Consider the following 21,299-nt stretch of genomic DNA (forward strand, 5'->3'; position numbering starts at 1 on the left):
AAAGGGGATTTTCTTGCTTTTTTCTTCGGTTCTTTATTTTTTTTTAATGTAACCCACACATTGTCAAAGCTTGTATACTATTTTTCTCATGTTTTTCCAGTACTGCGTAGTTCTTCTCAAAATTTCACATAATTTGTTTGGAGTTTACAGCAAATATTTTTCATATTTTTTTAGCATGATCTGTTTCATATTTTGAAGACTTAGGAATCTAGGAAACACTGATGCATCAGGAAATGTTGCATAGAGCAGGATATTTCTTCTCTTCTTGTATCATTACTCCTGAGACAGAATGATGAATTCTCTAATGCATGTGCAGGCAGCTTTGCAGTCCTTGCTGTTCAGACAAGACCGTCATGTCTGAGATGTTTGGCATGTGTCACAGTCATCGTCTTACCAACATAGGTTTTACAGTAGCAGTTTATAAACTTTGTAATGTATTGAATTGTAGGTTTAGTGTGAGTGCATAGCAAAACTATGTTACTATTTCTTTATGGAAATGTTACCTGTCATCTCCTTTTGCCTAAAGCAGGGGTTTCACACTTTGATGGGTTTGTAGGTGTCAATGCTGAGCTACTCACACAGGTTGGACCTTGTATTTCAGTCACCTTCAAAGCATAGATGTAGCAGCCATGATTTGCTTGCCTGAGAGTAACTTCAGTTTCACTCTCACTTTAGAGAGAGGTTTTATATGCCAATATGGTAATATTTCACATTAAATGAGGGGAGAAACAGAAGAACCAAAACCTAGTTCAGTATTTTGCTGAGACACTGTATAATCTATTCATAGTGGGTTAAAAAAGCCCCCAAATTTTCAGGTGATTTTCATGTTGCTTCTACCATGAAAGAATAAGTAGTCATTCTTTTAAAAGAACATGCTGTCCTTTTGGATAGCTGTATTGCTCAAGTGATGTCCAAGTGTCCAAGTCAAGCATGTTGCTAGTGATGTGGTGTTTTTCTTTTTTCTTTTTTTTTTCCTTTTTATTTTTCCTGCAGATGGCTTCCTCTTGGGTATAATTTGGAATAAAATTCCGTACTGTTAAGTGTTTTGGCTCTTTCATTTATTCAAAGAATGTAAGACATTACAGATGGCTTGAAATATTTCTATTTCCTCTGTATACTTATGGGACAATAGGAGGGAACCCCCCACGGTTGACCACTGTTTCTATTTTTATATCTCGGAGTATATAAACATCTGATTAGTTTTGAAAAAGAAACACGTTATTTATTTTATCTTTTTGATAAGAGAGCGTACATTCACATCTAATTTTACATTTATCAATCCCTGCTATTCAGTAGCAGCTTCTATTATGTACTAATTCTTTCACAACACCTTTTTACCAAGTTTATTATTATAGCTGACCTATAGTTCTCACCTCATGTACAGTTTTGAATGAGAAAGATGTAGATTCTATTTCAACTACCTGTGTTTCATGAGGTGATCTGTAGCTGATGATCATTGATCTTCATTTTGAATAGAATATAAGGGCAGTGTGGGTGCCTTTGGATGCAGGAGGTTGAGATTACCCCACTGGTAAAGAAAGAAGAGAGGCCTTTTCTGGGTAGCCTGTCGCTGCAAAGGGTGCTCGCATACAATTGAAATGTGCAAGTGTGTTTACTTGAGGTATTTTCTCTGCATCTGTTAGCTGTTTTGGGACATAAATGTGTGGGAGTTTTTTGGTTGTTTCTTTTCTTTTTGTTTTTGTTTTCCTAGCAGTGATGTACATATTTCACATACGTATTTACATTGTCTTAGCCTTGCCTTGTAATTAATTAACAATCACTGGCATTTTCAAGCATTAAAATATTTAACAAGTGTTGAATCTGACCAAACATTTTCTATTAAATTATCAAGCTGTGATAGAATTGCCAACCCCTGCCACCCACATGAAAATTATTTAAGCCTTTGTATCCAGTCCTACTCAGAACTTTACAAGAATCAAATCTTACAATATAGAGTGATACAACATTTTGAGTATATTGTTCATTTAAAAAAAAATTACTCTTTTTAAAGTTCATCTGTTTCTTTTTTAAGGCTTCCCTGCCATTCTTTCTGGCTTCACAAGGAAGACTATATGTAATAAATCAGTTGATTGAGTCTGACTGGAGTCTGATAGTGTTTTTGAGATGAGAATGAGACCAGAGCATCTACTGAGCTTACGGGAAGCAGTTGCCCTGATGATACTGATGTGCCATACACCACAAAGGAAACAAGTAATTGCAGAAATCCCTGTCAGCTTGAAATGGTAGAAAATTCCTTCTCAGCTTTTGGTTTGGCACGTGACATTTAGTTTTGTAAGCAAGACAGGTCAGCCAGAATTCTCTGCAGCACCTGCATGCCCCATGACGAGCTAGATCTCCACTGTTGGCTCTCTCACAAAAACTTAGATGTCCAATTAAGTACTCAGGTGGAAATTCTGTCTAAATCTCTATGCATGAATGGTCGAAGCTCTGAAGTATGAGATTTGATTATAATCATATACTGTAGAACTTCAAGTACTGTGAGGTCATCCTGGCCCTAAAAAGAACCCTTGTATTACAGATTACCAGGTCAAAGGGGCCACCATAATGGTCTGTGCTGACTTGCCCTGTCACACAGGGGTTGAATAACGTCTTGCAAAGGTGAAATGAAGGAGAATCTTTCAGAATTGTTTTATTTTTTTTTATTTTTTCCTTGATGAACTCAGACTCCAACTGTGGTGAGCTAATTGCAATAACCTGTTCCAATTTTTCCTCTTATTTTGAGCTGTTATGATGATAACTTCTGGATCATGTAATACACTGGATCTGGAACGCTTTTATCTGGAGTCTCCTTACAAGTAAACAGCTTATCTGCATGTAACTGTATACTGTCAAACATCTAACTGCTCTATTAAGCGTTTCTTGGCTCTCTCTGGGGGGGGGGAAAAAAAAAAGAAAAACTGAAAAAAGCTGAGATCTCTTTAAGATTTGAAATCAGAATCTTTGGGATCACAGCTGAGAGTTGTCAGATTTTGTAACCTTGTATTATTAAACTTCACAATGCGATACTTGTTTTCCTGCCCTAGTTCATATTTTATTGTATTTGGAAAACTATCTTCAGCATTCTCTACACAATGTTCTCATGTGATTTTCTTAGCAATTCTGTGACTTTCCAGTTTTGACACATGAGAAGAGATGTGGATTTTCTAGCTGAAAGGAGGGTTGGGAATTAGCTAATGTTTCCTTGAGGTGGTGCCTTCTACAACTGTCTTCCATTTGTAACCTATAAGTAATGGCTTAAATAGGAAAAAATAAATAAAAGGGGAACCACTGCCTTCCATTTCATTCTGCTAAAATACCTAAGTTTAGAGAGCTTTCTTTTTCTACTTTTGTTTCTCATTGGTTTAATGATAATTTATCCTCCTAATATTAGAATCACAGAATCATAGAATCACCAGGGTCGGAAAAGACCTCCGAGGTCATCTGTCCACCTATTGCCAATATTTCCTACTGAACCATGTCCTTCAGTACAACAGCTAAATTCTTCCATCGTGTGATGGAAAATGGAGAACGTACAACTGGAGATTGCTCAGAACTCAAATCCAGTATGTCTACCTCAGGGTTCAAAGGAAAAATGCTGAAAGGGAGTCAAAGTGGGCACGAGAGGTAGATAGATGCTTACAGGTACAAGCTTTCTCAGTGCCAGTCCTCTCTGAAGAATCATTTTGACAGATTTTGGAATCTGTTATTATCTTTCTTAGAGTCTGCTTAGTTATGCCACCCTACCTAGAGAAATGCAGTTCATTCATCAAGAATGTGTTCTGCTGGCATGCCATGAATTCCTGTGACAGTACCTGCATTGACTCAAAGCCTTATCCTTTACAACAGAGCTTTTGCTAGCCCAACTCTGGTATGGGTATTTCTCTTAGTGCACTCACAGGAGGCATACCTGCAATGCTGTCCGTCCATAGAGCTCATTGACTGTGACACAGCACTTGGCTTCACGGGAAGACAGGATGGGCACGGCACTGGACTGATTCCATTTTCCTGAACCGGAAGCTGAGACTCCATGGAAAGCACCAAACTTTTCAGCTGTCTTTTCATGCTGCTGCAGATGGTGATGCATTCTAATTTAATCTTGAGGAGGGCACTAACAGGAAGGGCTTTTGATACTTTTCTTCATTAACTCTATGGAACGGTAAAATTCAGTAGGAGTCAGTGCACAGAAAACTGTTGTTTTAATGGGATACATTCATCTTGCAATATAGGAAACTTTTTTTGAATATATTTCAGGTCCTAGTCTATCTAGGCTTTCACTCACATGTAAGGTTGTTTCTTTGTGAGATTTCAGCCACATTTTCCTGTTTATATACTTTCCCTTCTCTTTCTTTGTGGAAACGCACATACGGAAAGGGAAGTTGATTGAAACCCGAAATGGGAAGCAGTAACACGAAGCATGTAAGAAGTATTGTTAAATTCCCGGAACGACCAACAGAATGTACAAAAATATATATCTCCTTTTCTGTAACTTCCTTAAGGTCGGCAGTGAGTGGCAGTGATTGATGTGAGTGCGTGTTTGGCAAGGTGATGAGTTCTAGGCTGTGCTCTTTTCAGGCTTTCTAGTGCTCACATGGGTAGAGGTACTTATGCTGCCTAATTGGCTTCCAGCCTGCTTAAAATCCCCTGGATTTTTGAAAAGCCATTTTCCCATCCTAGCTGTCCCATACACCTTCCTCTGGGCTTTTCGGTTCCTTCCTGTAAGAGTTCAGTGAGCAGACTGGCTTTCTTTTGTTGGTGTTATGGGTTCTCTCTGAGCAAAGCTGGCAGAAGACTGCTTGGGATAAGGCTCATCTATGTGCAAAATCTTGAAGGCACACAGAGTTAGCAGTATTTGGAAAATAAAATAATGGGAGAGTAAAGTATAGATTAATTTTGCCTTGTGGTCTGATGTCTAGAACAGTTATAACAATTCACAGAGATAGATGACAAGGTATTTTTGCCTACATAATTTCTAGAGGATTATTACCCACCCCCCCCCGCCTTTTTTTTTTAACTCTATGTTTTAGTCTAACTTCTACTGTTTGTATTAGGACCAAATTCAGACTTCTGGATTTATTTGCATATTTCAAGGTATCCTGTTCTTCATTTTGTTATCTAGAGACTGATGGCATCTCTCTGAAATCACTAAGTGTATTTTGCCTCATCAGACACAGCCCTTCTTATGGCTAGCACTCTGTCAATTCAGATCAATGCTGTATTTAATATACTTTATATTACCACTTTGTTACACACATACACCTTCTCTTGGAATGTTGAGTCTTGGGAACCTTTGCTGACAGGTATTTTCTGAAAAATTATCACAAATGCAATAGTGTAAACCCAAGTCTGCTCACAGTTCATTGCCACTGCTAGTGAACAACGGGATGCATCTTTAAATGTATTCATGATAGCAAGGCTGGATGTGGTATTAATGGTGCAGTTAAATATCTGATTGTGCAGGTGTGAGCTGTTAAAATAAGATAAGCAAGACACAGAGTATTGCAGTAATATTTGATAGAGTGTTGACCAGTTGCTCTGGAAGAATAGTTAAACATTAAAACATCAAGGCAAAAATTATGTTCATATAAATACTTAACTATATGCTGGTTGTAATTGTTGAGTGATGCACATTAATTATCTCACTGTACTTTCTTTAAAACAGTCAACCAGTGCGCTAATTATACTTGCACGTGGTGTAAGTCTTTTGAAAGATAGTTTATAGCATTATCTAGAAAATCACTTGGGAAGTCATTAAGAACTTGAAAGAGGTTTTGGCTACTGTTGCAACACAATGCTACTGCTGCTTAAAGGAAGAGAGAAAACATGAAGACAGAGGAAAAAGGGGGAGAAAAACTGCATTAGACAAAGATTTATGTTTTGTGCCTGGCTGATAGAGTAAATATCTATAAAATGCTCATTTATGTTTCTGATTTGAAGCTAATTTCCTACACTTATATTCTTCAGTTGACAGAATTCTCCTTAACTACAGATAGTAGGTAATTTGGATTGAAGTGTAATTTACTGAGATCATTCCTCAGGTGAATTTACTGCTGCACTGAAATTGTGTTTTCTGTTTTTATGTTGATGATTTAGTATTCAATTTGCTCACTATTGTTTTGAGTGGCAGCATAACCGGCAGCAATTCTAGCTGACTGAAAAGTATTTTGACTGTATGAGAAATTCTGAAGGAAGGCCATGCGTTACCCTCAGTTACAAGTCCTGAGAGTTCAGATTCATGACTTTTGGACATTTTGATGGACCTTAAAATGTATGCAAAAAAAAAAAATCTCTTGCCTAAAGTACTTGTTACAGACACCTAACATATCTGTATTTGGATTGACGCTTCACTAGAAGTCTAAAAGTTTCTGATTCCCATCCATGGTTGTCTCCCTCACTGCTTCTCGTAATGCTGAGCACAGGAACTTTTTTTTTTTTTTTTTGTCAGGATAGGGATAAGAAAGACTCTAGGTCCAAGGGTCTGAAAACAAGGAAGAACTGTAGTTTTAAAAAAATGAAAGTGCAAATTCTCCTTATTTGCACAAGCACACTAATTTCACCTATCCATGATTAGAGTAGCTAGAAGTTCATTCCAAGAAGAAAATTCCATTCACAATATCAGAATTAATCCTATCAAGCCATTAGTATACAATGAAGTTATTCTTAAATTACCATATCTGTAGTCTAGGTTGGTTTTGTTCAGAAATAGAAGTTTGCTTGGCAGATCTTTTTGAATAAGCCACTGGGATGGGGATATTAAGTGAAGGCAGAAAAGGAAGCTGATTTCCTGGTGGATGTAATTTTCTAGGTCATGTTGTTATTTTAGAAAACAAGCTAGATATACAGTCCTTGCAGAAGTGCATTTTACAAGTTTGGCTTTTCAACATTGCAGTTTGCTAAGGAAAGGTGTTTAAAAATCGCATAGTGTTAAGAGGTTTAAAAAGCAAAGTGATGAACTAGAAACAAATTTATTCCATGTGTATTCATAGATTGCCTTATACACTTACTAGTCTGGTGCATCTCGCATATGAGGGAAGGTTGAGAGACCTGGGCTGTTCAACTTGGAGCAGAGGGAAGGATCTTATCAGTGTCTGTAATTAGCTGCAGGGAGGATGCAAGGAGGATGTAGCCGGACTCTTCAGTGGTGCCCAGTTCCAGAACATGAGGCGATGCACACAAAACAGTAACATGGCAGGTTCCCTGCTCACGCAGCGATTGGACCAGATGTATCCAGAGTTGTCCAGATCTGGTTGGACAACCAGATGTTGTCCCTGCAACCAGTCCATGGTCCTGTATGTGGGGAGGTTAAACTAGTCCTTGCTGAATTTCAGTAAAAAACTTTCCTATCTCTGTGACTTTGGAGAATTAACTAGTTGAGAAGTTCACCCGTGTTGACTTTCTTTGTTTTGCTGGACTTCTGATACAGGGTCTCTGTGGCAAACTTGAGCCATATGATTACTGAGTCTTGTTTCAATCTGGATTTCAAATTAGAAAATACCTCAACTGTTACTTGTGTAGGTTAGTGGCACTGAGAGATCTCTTCAGCCTTTGGGAGGCTGATAATGTGGCTGAAGATCTTTCTTTTTTGATGTGTAGTTTAAATTTGCCTGAAAAGGAGACACCTGGGGCAGAAATATCCACAGTCTATGGGAACAGCACCTGCCATAGAGGGAGAGGAAGGATTATTCACCTGCAGCTCTTCTTGGACAGTTCTGCCATCAGTATTCACATGCAACCTTCCTGCTGCTTCTAGTGGAATTTCCCAAGTGTTTGAACCAATTTCAGGTTTGAGAGGATAAGGGAGGGTTAGCATTCAGCAATGTCAGCATGTGCAGGCACCCGAATGTGTCTTTTTGCTTTCCTGAGAGGAAGAAAGTTCCTTGATTCCAAGTGAACGTTGCATATTCACACTCTCTTCTCCTCTCATCTCTTTGCTGTCGTAAGTTAGAAAGTCTGGAATTAATGAAATAAATCAAAGTTGTCTTCCTGAGTTTTAGTGGGAGATGCTGGAAGCAGATTGCAGCATTAGGGGTGCCGTGAGGTGAATATCATTAAAGTTCATCTTGGGCAAGTCTGTATTCCAGTGCATTCCAGGCCTCTGCATTTCTTTGATGATTGAAAGTGCTTTTTTTTTTTTTCTCTTGTAACGAGTGCATTTAGTTGTTTACAGCTGACCACCAGCATATTCTACAGTGCTGGCTTACAAAATCTTGAAAGGGCTTTTTACCTGGAAATTCAGAGTATGCTATAAGTGCATTAGTTTCATTGTAGAGTAGGCTAAGGATAAATATGCAGTTTGTTAGATACAAGATGTTGAAAGTCTGGAAGATGTTATAAAATTTAATGTATATTTTGTATTCTGTTTACATTCAGAGATAACCCCCAAGCTTCAAGAATTTCTGCAGATTTGCAGCTTCATAACACTGCTTTTTTATTTCGCCGATGGGCACTGTAATTGTTTTGTTTTAAGTGGAGGTATGCATCTGAAAAAGAAAATTCCCTGTGCCAAAATTCCATACATAAGTGAATGGTGAAATGGTGAAATACTCAGCAGCTGGTGCTAGGTCATGCAAGTCCAGATGGAACAAAATTCCTTCACATAATGTCCAGAACACAGTCCCTTATTTTCAGGGAGGCTTGTAGACAAGACGATGATAGTGCATGACCTAACAAAACACATTTATTTGGGAAGTAAATAAGGCCTACAGGCCCAGAGTTACCCAAGGGAGACTCAAAGATTTTGTGGAAGAGTTGAAATGGAAGGTGGCTGGCTGTGTCAGACATTTTAAATCCCAAAATCATTTTGGGATCTTTAATTCAAGTCTTGTTAATAGAGCTCAATTGTTTTCTATTTTATGTGCATTTGGATAGTTTCAGATTTTTTTTTTAACAAGAAACAAGCACACAAATATGTTTTGAGAAAATACACAGTGTGAGAATGTGTTTTAAAGATGTTTAGTTATTTAAGTGCAGTTGTCGGTAGTGGTATTTCATGGACGTCATCTTCTATTCTGTTTAATCTCTTCCAAAAATGCTTTCTAAAGATGACTTGCAAAAAGTGCATCATGTTGTAAACTTCCTGAATGAGCTTTTCCCCTTTCTACTTTGGCAGTGCCATCAGAAGTAATGGATCTCTGATGGAAAGCTGACTGGAATGTTGATACAGAAAACAATGTAAACTGCAGACTGAGCAGTCATCCCAGCTGTCGCTGAACAGACCCAACTAGAACGTTGGTTTGAGTTTTTGTCTGGAACTTGGTTATTCTCAGGGTGCAAGCTCTGAGATAAATGACAAAGTTCTAAATTGCAGTTCAGCAAATGAATAATTTCTTCCCGATGGATTCAAAAGTCAAATAATGTACTTATACCATAATAAGTATACAAATTACTAACATTTTTCTGTAATGAAACTAGAATACTATGTAAATACTGTTCAGTATAGTAATAGTATGAAGTATTCACTTTCACACTAAGCCTCATCTTAAGTGTTGCAGTGCTTGGGAGAGATTGTGACAATTGTCTTTAATTTTTCAGCAGATGTCCGAAAGCTATACACGTATATCAAAGGTGCTGATATGTGTAACTAATATATTTTAACATGATTTTATAACCTAACTTCTTGTTTGATTTGAAAGCATTTTGTGTGAGTTACTGACAGACAGTGCTTTGCTTCAGCGAACACCTGTGGTTTCAGGCAGTACTTAAAATGTCATTTCAACACCTTGACCATAAGATCTCTGTTTCATATTCTTCAGTTCAACTTCTGGATATTTCTGCCAGATTTTTAAGGCAATCACTTATAATCTGGAGTGGATTTGAAGCACTCACCACCCTTAAAGGCTTAATTCTATAAACAGTGGGTTGGACAGTCTGATTCTTTTTAATTTTCAGTGTCATTGGTAGAAGCTGTGTTCAGGTTCCAAGAATTCTGGCAAATAAGTGAAACAAGATGGGAGTGCATTCATTTTTAAACTTCTGAGTTTTTTTCCTGTTTACTGAAGAAGCACATGACCTTCGAATTATGTTCACAGTGGTGCTTTTGTCTGTTTTGGTATAGCATCTGGTTGGTAAGGAAACATTTTTCTCTTCCTACTGGCCAGACTATGATGGCAAGCATACTGGATAGTAGCTTGCGTTAATACTAGTTTGGAAAGTTCTTCTCAGAGCTGTTTGCATTTCAAGTATTACACTAATATTTATTACCTTATTTTAACTAAACTGAGACTAATTCATTGTTTAATTTCAAGGAGGAGCTTGTTGTCTTTATCCTCAATCTCTATATTTATAAATTTCTTCCAGATTATTTGAAAACCGATTCTCTGTATAGCCAGCGGGTGTACTTTGCTTAAGATGTTTTCCTTAGCAATCACTAATTGTCCACTAGTAAAGAATGAAATCTAGAAAGCATATTTTATACTCAAGACCATTTTTAGATTGGAAAGCATTTTCACTGACACGAGTCAGATTTGAGCTTCCATAGAAGCTATTAGCATTAATTGCTATTTAGAGCTCCCTCCCCAACTCAGCAGTCCCTTTTGGTAATTACGTTGCTTGACATTCAAATAATGTTTTATCACAACAAAAAGAATTATCATTTAAATGCACTTTATTTTTAAAATGCATTTTAAAAGCCTGGAAACAATAAGATTAGACCTACTGATGCTCAAAAGTTCAAAGCTGGTTGGTTCTGCACATGTTCTGAAGGAAAAAAAAAAAAAAAAAAAAAGGCTGTGCGTAAGCCACACATCCCAACCTCACATATTTGTCATTTGTGTGCTGAACACCTAGTGGATTAATTGCATATCCTGGGTCTTACATTCCCTTAGAGCAGTATCACAGAATATCCCAAGTTGGAAGGGTCCCACAAGGTCTCCTGGCACCAGACAGGACTGCCCCAAATCCTGTGTCTGAGAGAGCTGTCCAGCACTCCTTGAGCTCCAGAAACTTGGTGCCATGTCCTGGGCAGCCTGTTCCATGCCCACTGCTATCTGGCACAGAACCTTTCCTTAATCCCCACCCGGCCCTCCCCTGACACAGCTCCATGCCGTTCCATCGAGCACTGCCCCTCCACTCCCTGTGAGGAGCTGCAGCTGCCATGATGCCTCCCCTCAGCTCCTCTCAAAGCACATGGAGTGGGCATTTGTGGCAGGAGGGCACGAGCAGAGCCTGTGGGAGCGATCAAGGAACTCCTGTCAGAACAGGTAGGCTTGGCAGGTCTGAAGGAATGCAACAGCCGTAAACTTGAGCATGCAGAGCTTGAGAAGTGCTGGAGCTAAGGCTGCATGAACAACCTTAATTTGACCTACTTTGCGTGTATGATTCAATTTTAACAGTATACCGTGAAAAGATTGACTTTATTTATTTGTTATTTGGATTTTACTGTATTATTTGCATTTTGGCTCGTCGTAATTGAACAAATGGGTACTTGGTGGCTGTGTGTTGTTGTATCTTTTCAAGATATGGACTCCAGGCTTTTTACCACACACCTCCTAAACTCTGCCACACACACAGAACTCAAACGATTTCATCATCAGACTTTGATGATCCTTTCGTTATAATGTCTGTATACATCTACCACATCACGTTATCTTTATGGAAGTCCTGCAAGATCAGTGGTGGTATTTTCTTATTTTTAACTAATGTGGGATGAAAAACAAAGGGAGATTAGACCAATATTATCAAACTCATGGACTAATGCTGGATGCTTAGCTTGGAATGACTAGGATGTCTTTTCACAGAGTGCTTTTTGATGTTCGAAACAGTTATTCTCAGTTGCAGGAGGGAGTGCTTAGCACTTCTAAGAATAAAGACTCAGAAGTGTTAAGCTGTCTATCTTGAATATGAAGAATATAACATGAGAAACTTTTGGTTTGGAAGGTTTTCCCAGGATCATAAAACAAACTGTGTATCAGAGTATCAGAGGCAGAGTTTTAACTGCTTTTTGCCCAAGAATACCCTAGTTTTATTGCAGAGGTTCTAAAGGTGAATCTGTAGTAAATGTTTGTGTGCCACTTACTCTATGCTTTCAGTTTTCATCAGATATCTGGGCCTGGGGACTGGGGGAAGGAAGAGAAAATGCTGGAAACGTGAAATCTCGACCTCTCTTTCTGATTCCTTTGATGTCTGCATTCTGATTCTAGATTTTTTTTTTCCCCAATGCAGACATGTCTTGTTGTCTTTACCCCTTGTAAATTCTAAGTTTATGATTTTGTTAATAATGATGAGCTTGTGAATTTTTTATGTATGTGATTTCAAGTCTTCAGTAAGAGAGATAATGAATATGAAATTCCATAAAGACTATTTCAAGGTTCTTCATCAAACTGACTTAGAAATTTCAGCCCGCTCTTCCATTAATGGGAACAAATTATTAATCAGTGATATACTTCTGTTGTTGAAAGAAGAAAAAACCCATATAGATTTCCCTTCACTTTTGTGCTCTGTTTCTCTTTTTACTCATACTTGCTTGTGCACCTCTGTTCTGAGGTCAGAATTCCTGTCAGTGTTTAGGGTGACTTGAAGTGCCATAGCTCGTATCAGCTTGGAGGAGTAAATACTGAAGGGACTCAAGCTTATTTGATGTATGTTATAGGTATTACACATCATGCAGCCTGCTCATTGCTGCAACAGCTCAGTAATGTTCTGAGAACATGTGATGTGCTTGGAGCGTCTTTGAGGCAAGAAATTTTCTTGGTCCCTGAGACTTTTATGAAGTCATGAAATGTGAGCTTACTTTTCACAGGGCTGGAAAACCTTACATACCTGTTATGATATGACCTCTTAGAAAATTTCAGATGTTTGCAATGAGCTTTATAGAGGTAATCAGTAAGTAGGTGAAAAGTACTGCTCTATAAATAGGCTTTTGTTGGAATAAGTATTGAATATTTTTGCATGTAGTTGTAAACAGAATATTTAAGTTTGACTAGGTGAACTATTAAGGAAAGCCAGGGACTGCTTTAATAGCTGTCAGTGAATGTTAAGGACAAATACATTGCCTGTGGCTCAGAAACCTCATCATCTGGAGGCTGCTGGAAACTGTTGGGAAGAGAACGAAGGTAACTGGGCAGTTACCCAATCCTGTACTGCTTTTAAGCTGCTGCTCTTAGATCCTGATGGAGATCGCATTCTTGACTTGTCTTATCCAGTGTAGCCATTCTTAGATTTTATATCTCCTTAAAATGACTACAGATGGACAAATACATATGATCCTTTGATTTGTGGGAAGTAAAAAGGCAGATCCTATGTGCTGAACAATTTTGTTTTTAAAAACAGGAAGGTTTGTTTCAGGGAAAAGAAAAGGTTTGGCTGCAGCTGGTACTTGAACAGGAAAAGATTACTCTGTAGTTGTGACACTGTGCATGAAATCAATCAAGTCTGAAAGCAGCATTCTATGTCTGTATTTTATGATTATCCTGACTAGCTTTTCTTAGTGTATAAATGTGCACAAAAATGTGTACAAGTTATACAGTATAACAGTAGTTTTACACTTCCAAAGCTAATTTTAGTTGCACTTTTGTGTTTGTAATGGAACAGTCGGTTGCAACCTGTAGATTTAGAGTTCCTGAAAAACATAGCAAAATTAAAAATGTAAGCAGAGATGTTCCAAGACAATGATTTTAGCTTCAAATTCTAAACTGTAATCTAAATGAAGTCTGCATTACTTGTCAATTTATTCCTGTTGTTGTTTCTTAAATCCTTGTACAGATTATGTTAAGTACTGATTAGGGACCTCTCGTTAGTGTGTATAGCATGTACAGTGTATATAACATCTCCCTCACTGCTTATCAATCTGATTAGCTGTGACCTACTAGTTTTTTCCCATTTTCTCCACATTTTTCAATTCTGTATACATTTGCTTGCAATGAAATTTTCTGAGCTTTTTTTTCAGTTGATGTTCTGTTGTATTGCTTAAAACTGTTTTCCATAGTTCTTAAAAAAAGAAAAGAAGGTATTGCATAACTAAATGCCTTTTTTATTTGTTTTTGTTTCATTAGTTTTGCCAACCTGGAGGATGGCAGCTTTCAAAAGAGAGAAAACAGCCAACATTCTTTGTGGTGGTTTTGACTGATATAGACTCGGAGAGACACTACTGTTCCTGCTTAACTTTCTATGAAGCAGAGATTAATCTACAGGTAACGCCTTTACAATAAGTCACAGAAATGTAGAAAAAGGTGTCTAGAAATACAAGATTAATGTAACAGGGGACAGTTGTAGGAAATATTTTAATCTTCTTGCTAAGGATGTCCTGTTCTGTCTTATTTAAGTGTGTTTTTTTGTTCCAAGGTAACACTTTGTTTAGCCAAACCTTAAAAGTCTCAAGAGCTGGAGAATCCACCATGTCCTTGGGGAGGCTGTTCCAATAATTGAGTAATCCCACTGTAAAAAAAAAAAAAAAAAATCTTCTTAGATCCAGTCAAAATCTCCCCTGGTGCAACTTGTATCCATTGCCTCTTGTTTTTCTCCACATGGCTTTTCTTTTCTCCATCATGTATCTTCTTCCTTTTTTTCCACCATTCGTTTTGTTATTGTTAATGAGACAGCCAACGTAATGTTCCTCTCATTTACTTCAGCGTATGACATAGCAGGAATGATTCTCATTTTGTTCTGCGATAAATGTTTATTAACTTCTGCTCCCTCTACTGGCCATCTCTATCAGAATAGCAGAGGGCAAACCCGTACACGTATGCTGTAATGTATACACACTTCTATAAGTGCATTTATTGGCAAGACTTGTGTGGGTGTAAATGTCCAGATTTTTAAACTGATAGAATAATTCTTCAGTTTAGGTAGGTCAGATTTTGGGTGTCAGCTCTTTGGCAGCCTTGATTTATAAACATGCATTTAATTATCTTTGGGCAACTTCAGTCTTTCAAAAATAGACATTTTGTTTCCCATTTTATGTAGAGTACTTCACAGAATCTATGCTATGACATAATCCTTGGAATCTTTAGTAGCTAGAACCTAGGGAAAACCTAATCCGGCCTGTAATTGTGGACCATTGCTGTTATGTTTTGAAATATTTTCTTTCCCAAATGAAAAGTTAAAAATAAGCAAAACCTTGGCATTAAGTATATTAAAAAAAATAGATATACATAGATAAAGGACTTTTTTCTTTTGGTGAATAACATCTGATTAAAAGCATTTAAGAAAATGCTTTAGTGATCCAAACTTACTCTGTTTAATACTGGAGTTGAAATCTGTTGCCTTTCGCAGGCAACTGTGATGTTCGTTGCTTTAGGGAGCCTGCGGCTTGGCCATATACCGAGGTGACACCAATATGATGAGCAGTAAAATGGCGTTTATTAAGTTCTAACAAGCACTTATATATCTTTTAACCCTTCGTGTACGCCCACTGGATGGTACACGTGGCACATGCCTAACGCATGGGGAGGAGCCTGACACGTCACATCCCGAGACCCGGATCATGCCTATTACAACAAAATCTTACTTTATCTTGTCAAGTAGTCAACAGACACAGTGTAGCAATAATAACATTGGGCTTTTTCTAGGCATGAGTGGAAGCCAGAGAATAATAGCTGTTCCTGTTTCATTAACACTACTGTTTAAATGGATGTGGGTTTTTTTTATGTTATTGGGAGAAGCTAAAATCAGAAGTGTAACCAAAGAGTAGATCTATTTTAGTGTAGATCAGTTGACATGTTTCTACTAATGCCTATCATCTTTCCTTTATTTTATGATTAAAGAGCAAAACATTCTATAGTAATTTCTTCCCAGCTGATGAAAATTTGAAATGGCTGACTTCTTCCACTCTATGTATTTCATAACATATACTAAATTTAGCAAACTTGTTATTTACCCTGTGGTTTCTAGCAGCTGCTTTTGATTCACTATCCACATCCTTCAACTAATGCTCATCACAAAACATGTATTAACAGTATTAACTAAAAGGTTACTTTTTTATATTGCTTAAGTAGTAGTAATAATAAAAATAAAAACAAAAGAAAACAAATTTACAAAAGCAACAGCAAACAACAGTAGAAAGGCAAGAAAAAATAAATAAAAAATATATATTAAAAAAAAACCCAAAAAACGGAGAGCAGCAGGATGTTGGTTCTCATAATGCCATTCCTGGCTGTGTTGCAAAGAATGCATATTTTTCAGATGAACTTGCTGTGGTGAAATTTATTCTATGACTGCTTTGTTTATAGCCAAACTTCCTGTTTCTTTCTAAAACCCAAAGAGAATAATTGAACGTGCCCTATTACATGGTCATTAGACAAGAATTCAGCACATGTACAATCTGTAATGAAACATAAGCTTATGAAACTTGGGCTATGAAAGTAATATTGATTTAACTATTCAGATGCACACCTTATTAAACAAAAAGTCTGTAAAACTTGGTATGTGAACTTGGTATCTGGGCATCAGTTTTCACAGTTAAATAAGACAAATGGAAGATGCAGGCTCCTGATAGCCTTCACCAGGTAAATCTTGCAGCTATATAAGACTAGTCTGGATTTAGCTAGAGTAGATTTGCTGTTTGGCTTGGCAGAATCATCTTCACAAGACATTCATGCTAACCGCTTAGGAGTTTCTGTGGTTAATTGTACTGCAAAGTGAAAACAAGCTCATATGTCCTGTGAATGCTAGAAGAGAGTAGAGCCTCTTGAATGCAAATACAATAATCTTTTTGACACAATTATTCAAGCTGCTCCTGAGAAATCTACTTTTGTTGCTGCAATTGCCTTCATTATTACATTAAATGTTTGCTGCAGAGTAGTACACAAATGTTTCCTGAAAAGTAAGGATACTATGCTCACGTGATGTGTGAGGTATACCTATGATAGCCTAGAATAAAATATTAATATAGCAATTACAAAAGCTATATGCAGAAGTCTGTGGGGGAAAAAAAAAACTATTCTCTGTAGTGTCTTTGAAAGTGCTGTACTCAGTTTAATCTCTTGTGAGTTATATGCCATAAGACGTCTCCCACCAATGATAAAAGCACAGGCAGCTCGTGGCCTCTCTTCAACTTTCTATCTCTGGGCAGAAAATAAAATAGTTTTTTATTCTCTAACATTTACTGACACCTATGAATCATACTCGGCACTGTGGCAGTGTTGTCATTTTGAACTGACCCAGCAGTTAGTATTTACAGAGATGCTGGTCAGTTGATTTGTCAACTCTCATAAAGTTGTGACAGTATAGGGAAAAGATTGGTGTTATGTTTGGTTTGACTAAAATTCCACGTCTGTCTTTGTGAGGAAGGTGCACGTAAGATATTCCGTTAAGTATGGGAGTAGAACTCCTTGCCATGAATGCAGGTGGTGCAGTTTTCCCATGTAATTCCTCATGAATTGTTCTAAGATCTCTTTAAGGTTCCAGAAACGTTTCAAGCATACATTCCCCATCTGTAATTAAAACCATGCATTTCAATGTTTGACCTTAATGGAAGTCTAACATTTGGAACATGACTAGATTACAGTACGGTAGTCTAGTAATGAGTTACCAGTGGTAGAGCCAGTGTCACTTAAATACTTGTTCAGATAGATAAAGAGAGTTTAACGTGCAATATTGATCTCCTACCCCAAGTTCCTACCAATCCAGATGTTAAGAAGTCTGAGATACTGAACCTCTGTCTCCTTCCTTCCTACTACTTGTGTCTCCAGGTGGCCTGATCTACCTTCATGTCTGCCTTAAGGTGCCAGTTAGATATTCCCTGACAAATTAAACCAGATGCTGTACTGACTTACGTGTATCTGGAAGAATTAGGAGAAGGAAGAGAATGAGTCAGGAATGTTACTGCCTCTTACCGCCACTTCCCACAAAGAGCTTTCAAGTTTTTTTTTTGCATTACTGTATGTTCATCCTTACTGTCTACTCTCTTGCTCTAATTTGTCGTGGATATGGAAAAAGCTTTGACCTCTCAGCCAAAAAAAAAGTCTGTTAAGCTTATTTTTCTGATGACTGAAGCTGAAAGCCATCGAAAACCCAGAATATTCGGAAGAATCATAACTTACATCTACAGTATTCATCCATAAAGCTCTGTGTATGTAAATTTATTAGCTATCCCCAAAAAATACACATATGTAAACTTATTTCTAAAAGCAGTTTCTGGATGTTACCTGCTAACATGCAGGAATCTTTTTGAAAAATTGTGACTCACATCGCTTGGTAACATAATGGTCAAGTTGTGTATTTGTTCTGCATTTTTGGGGGGAAAAAAAATGCTCACACCAACCCCACCATCAACAAATTAGAGAGTGATTTATGTCAGCAACTGAGCCTGTGTGACTGCATTTCTTGCATTACAGAAATTCTGTTCAGCATGATGAGCAGGAAATGTCAAGTATTAGTTTCTAACAGTCTTACTAACAAGATTTACCTGATGATTTGTCTTAATCACATGTACATTAAAATGTTGTGATCACAAAGTTAGTAAGATGAAACATATCACTGTGAAATCATAGAACTGTAGATGTACGTAAACTGTATTTTGCAAGTCTCTTGTTCCTCTTGATCACAACCTTGCTTTTTCTACTCTCTTGCAAAATCATGTAAAAAGAAATTGTAAAAATCCCATACCAGAACATGGCAGATACACAGTATTGGCAAATATTTCCTGAGTCAAAGGAACAACTGTCAAAAAAATGACATCATGCTCCATAAAATTTTAGTTTTTATGCTTGGATTGTAGAGTTGGTCATCCTATTGTGTTAAAGCACGTGCCACTCAATGAGTCACTGACATTTGTTTTTTAGCACAGAATGCTTTTTGAAATGTACAATCTTATCCTCCTTTTGATATTTAGATATTCCTCACACTTTGTCAGGAGTCTGTCCTTCTAAATCTGCTGAGAAATTAATGGTATGGTAATATCCAGAGATTGAAGCAATGTCTTGCTTCCTTTATGTGAGAAGGGAATGAGGAGAGAATATGTGAGTTCATATTCTACGTAATAGGAAATAGCCTTATGTTCTAACTATGCTTTGGTATGTATAAGGTCTTCTCTAGACCTGAATTGAAAGTTAAGGTGAGAACAGCTAAATGAAGAAAATCCTATTTTCATCATCCTAATAACTGTGGAAGTAATTTGTCCTGTCCTCTTTATTTCTTGAGCATGTCCTGTGCACACATATGCACAGATGTCTTCTTCCCAATTTGAATTTATGCTGTTGCAGGATAGAAAAGCTTCTTTGGGGTAATGATAGTCTTTCTGTCTTTGATTCTGTGCTGAGTCTACACCGTGAACAGTGAACTTTTGCCATTTATGTGGCAACTGTACATTCATTGGACTTGGACTTCCCAGATCTTCAAGCATGTACATGGGCTAATTGCCCACTCAAGAAACTTGCTTTAGCCTGTGGCTGCATAAGCTGGATGGAAAGGTGGAAAGACTGGGTACTTGGTTACTTTAATTTCAATGGCCTTTACATGAGTTTAGATGGTAGTGCATGTATGTAACTTACGTGGTTTTCAAAGTGACCTGCGTTAAATGGAATACATAAAATGGATGCTGTGTCGTGCAAGAAGGTGTGATGCAAACTCCTTATCACTTAGGAGTGTTTGTCACTTCGGAGTGTTCTGTAGTGCCAAAAGTAGTTAGGAAGTGAATGGGACATGTTATAGAGGTTAGGTTACTGTATTTGGTGAGGTTATGTAATTTGCATAGTTTTTTTTTTTTTTTATCTTTAATCCTTCTCTTTTTTAACTGAATTCGTTCTGTGAATTGATACAGTTCATTGTCCTGTTCTGAAAGGACTGAAGCAAGATAATGGCTTTTACATTAGTATATTTATCCCAGTATAAGCTTAGATATAGCGGTATGATTTCTGTACGTGAAGCAGCCACAAAGTAGATCTCTCCACCTGCAATTTTAGTTCAGTGGAGCAGACTGTAGACAGGATGCAGATTGATCTTCTGGAGGCAGTCAGCTGAGTTCATTGGATACATGCATTTGCATAATCCAAAAAATAAATAAAATGAACTGATGCTGAATGGTTTTTGGCCTTTGATTTTTAATAAACCGGCTGTTTGGCTGCGATTGAGACCAGCAGAGCCTAAATCACGTGGAAAGAAAGGGATCTGTCCCAAATGAGCAATTGGCATGAGACTACTAAAGCTTCAAATATTTTTTCTTAAAGTAAGAAATCATGCATGGTCTCCAAATCTGTTTTCCTGGGCAGTCATTAGAAAAACAAAGGGTTTGCTGACCTTGGCACAGCTTTGTTGCAGAATTTTGCAAAGGGCAAACTGTTTTTGACAACTGTCATGAAGTGCTGGAGTGAAAGTTTTTGTAATGGCAGATGTTCATTCTCTCTTGGGTTGAAGAATTATTGTAAGTACAATTGTAATTTACTATCTGTTCACACTTGATTTCTTCTGAGTTTCAAATTATGCGTGCCAGCCATCCACCCTCAAAACTTCAGAGCTACATTAAATGCTTCTTATTTTCTAGCTTTTCTGTCAGTACCTCAGTTGAAATTGACTTTCCTCACTCTGACCTAATACTTCTCCACCCAATGTTAATGAGAATTAAATGCACTGACTTCAACAGCATGTGCCTCCAGAGCGGAGATGTGTGATCAGCATGCTTGGATTGTCCTGGTGCCTGAAGATGCCTCGTGTCCCCGACAAAAGTAATTTGACATAGCTGACACAGATTGATTCAGAGACCCAAAAGCACGTGGTCATGCAGAGGCAAGAGTGGAGGGATAGTTGTGGCTCGTGTGTGCTAACATTCAAGTGCATGTTGATTGAACTATTGCTTGTGAGTCTTCAATCTGTGCAAGTCCCTTAAGATCATCTACATTCAACAGCAGAAAAAGTGTTTTGGATTATAGTTGTAGGTTATTTTAATCTTTATAAACTGACTTCAGTTCCTAGTGTAGATTTTGGCTAGATTGTTATTTTTATGTTAAGTGTCAGCGTTTGAAAGCAGAGCTCGTATCTTAAGCTAATCTCATTGTGGTAGCAAAAATTATGTTCATGCAAGTTAAAGAAAAAATAGTTTGAGGGCTAAATCAAAGCAATGAATATCTCTGTTGAGTAAGAAAGACAAGATTAATATGAGTACAGTTAGCTGCTCATTTTTTCATGGCTGTCATTTTTCACTGTAGTAGTGCAAGATCAGTTAATTTCTACTGAAAGCTTCAGAATTTGAATAACCATTGCATGAAGAGCTTCCTCCCCTTGTTAGTTTGAACATATGTCAATAAGCATGCCCTTTTTATGGCTTTGTTACTGCTTTTGTTGTTCTTTGAGACTGACTTTTACTACCTCATTTGCTTTGGGTTTGATGTTTTGGGATTTGGTCAGATTTTCAGGTGTCTGGTTTCTATGTGAGG

The 21,299-nt window shown here is 37.5% G+C and overlaps 1 protein-coding gene across 4 annotated transcripts in view; it reads left to right on the forward strand.

Moving 5' to 3' along the window:
* Window positions 1-21,299, forward strand: part of SBF2 (SET binding factor 2) — a 232,491-nt gene that overhangs the window by 78,656 nt on the left and 132,536 nt on the right. For all 4 annotated transcript variants that reach the window (XM_015286380.4, XM_015286382.4, NM_001012895.4 and 1 more), the window contains exon 3: window positions 13,986-14,123. In XM_015286380.4, coding sequence (XP_015141866.1) covers window positions 13,986-14,123 — 138 coding nt within the window. The remainder of the gene's footprint in view (window positions 1-13,985; window positions 14,124-21,299) is intronic.

This window comes from Gallus gallus, chromosome 5, assembly GCF_016699485.2.
Source record: "Gallus gallus isolate bGalGal1 chromosome 5, bGalGal1.mat.broiler.GRCg7b, whole genome shotgun sequence".
NCBI classification, from domain to species: Eukaryota; Metazoa; Chordata; class Aves; order Galliformes; family Phasianidae; genus Gallus; species Gallus gallus.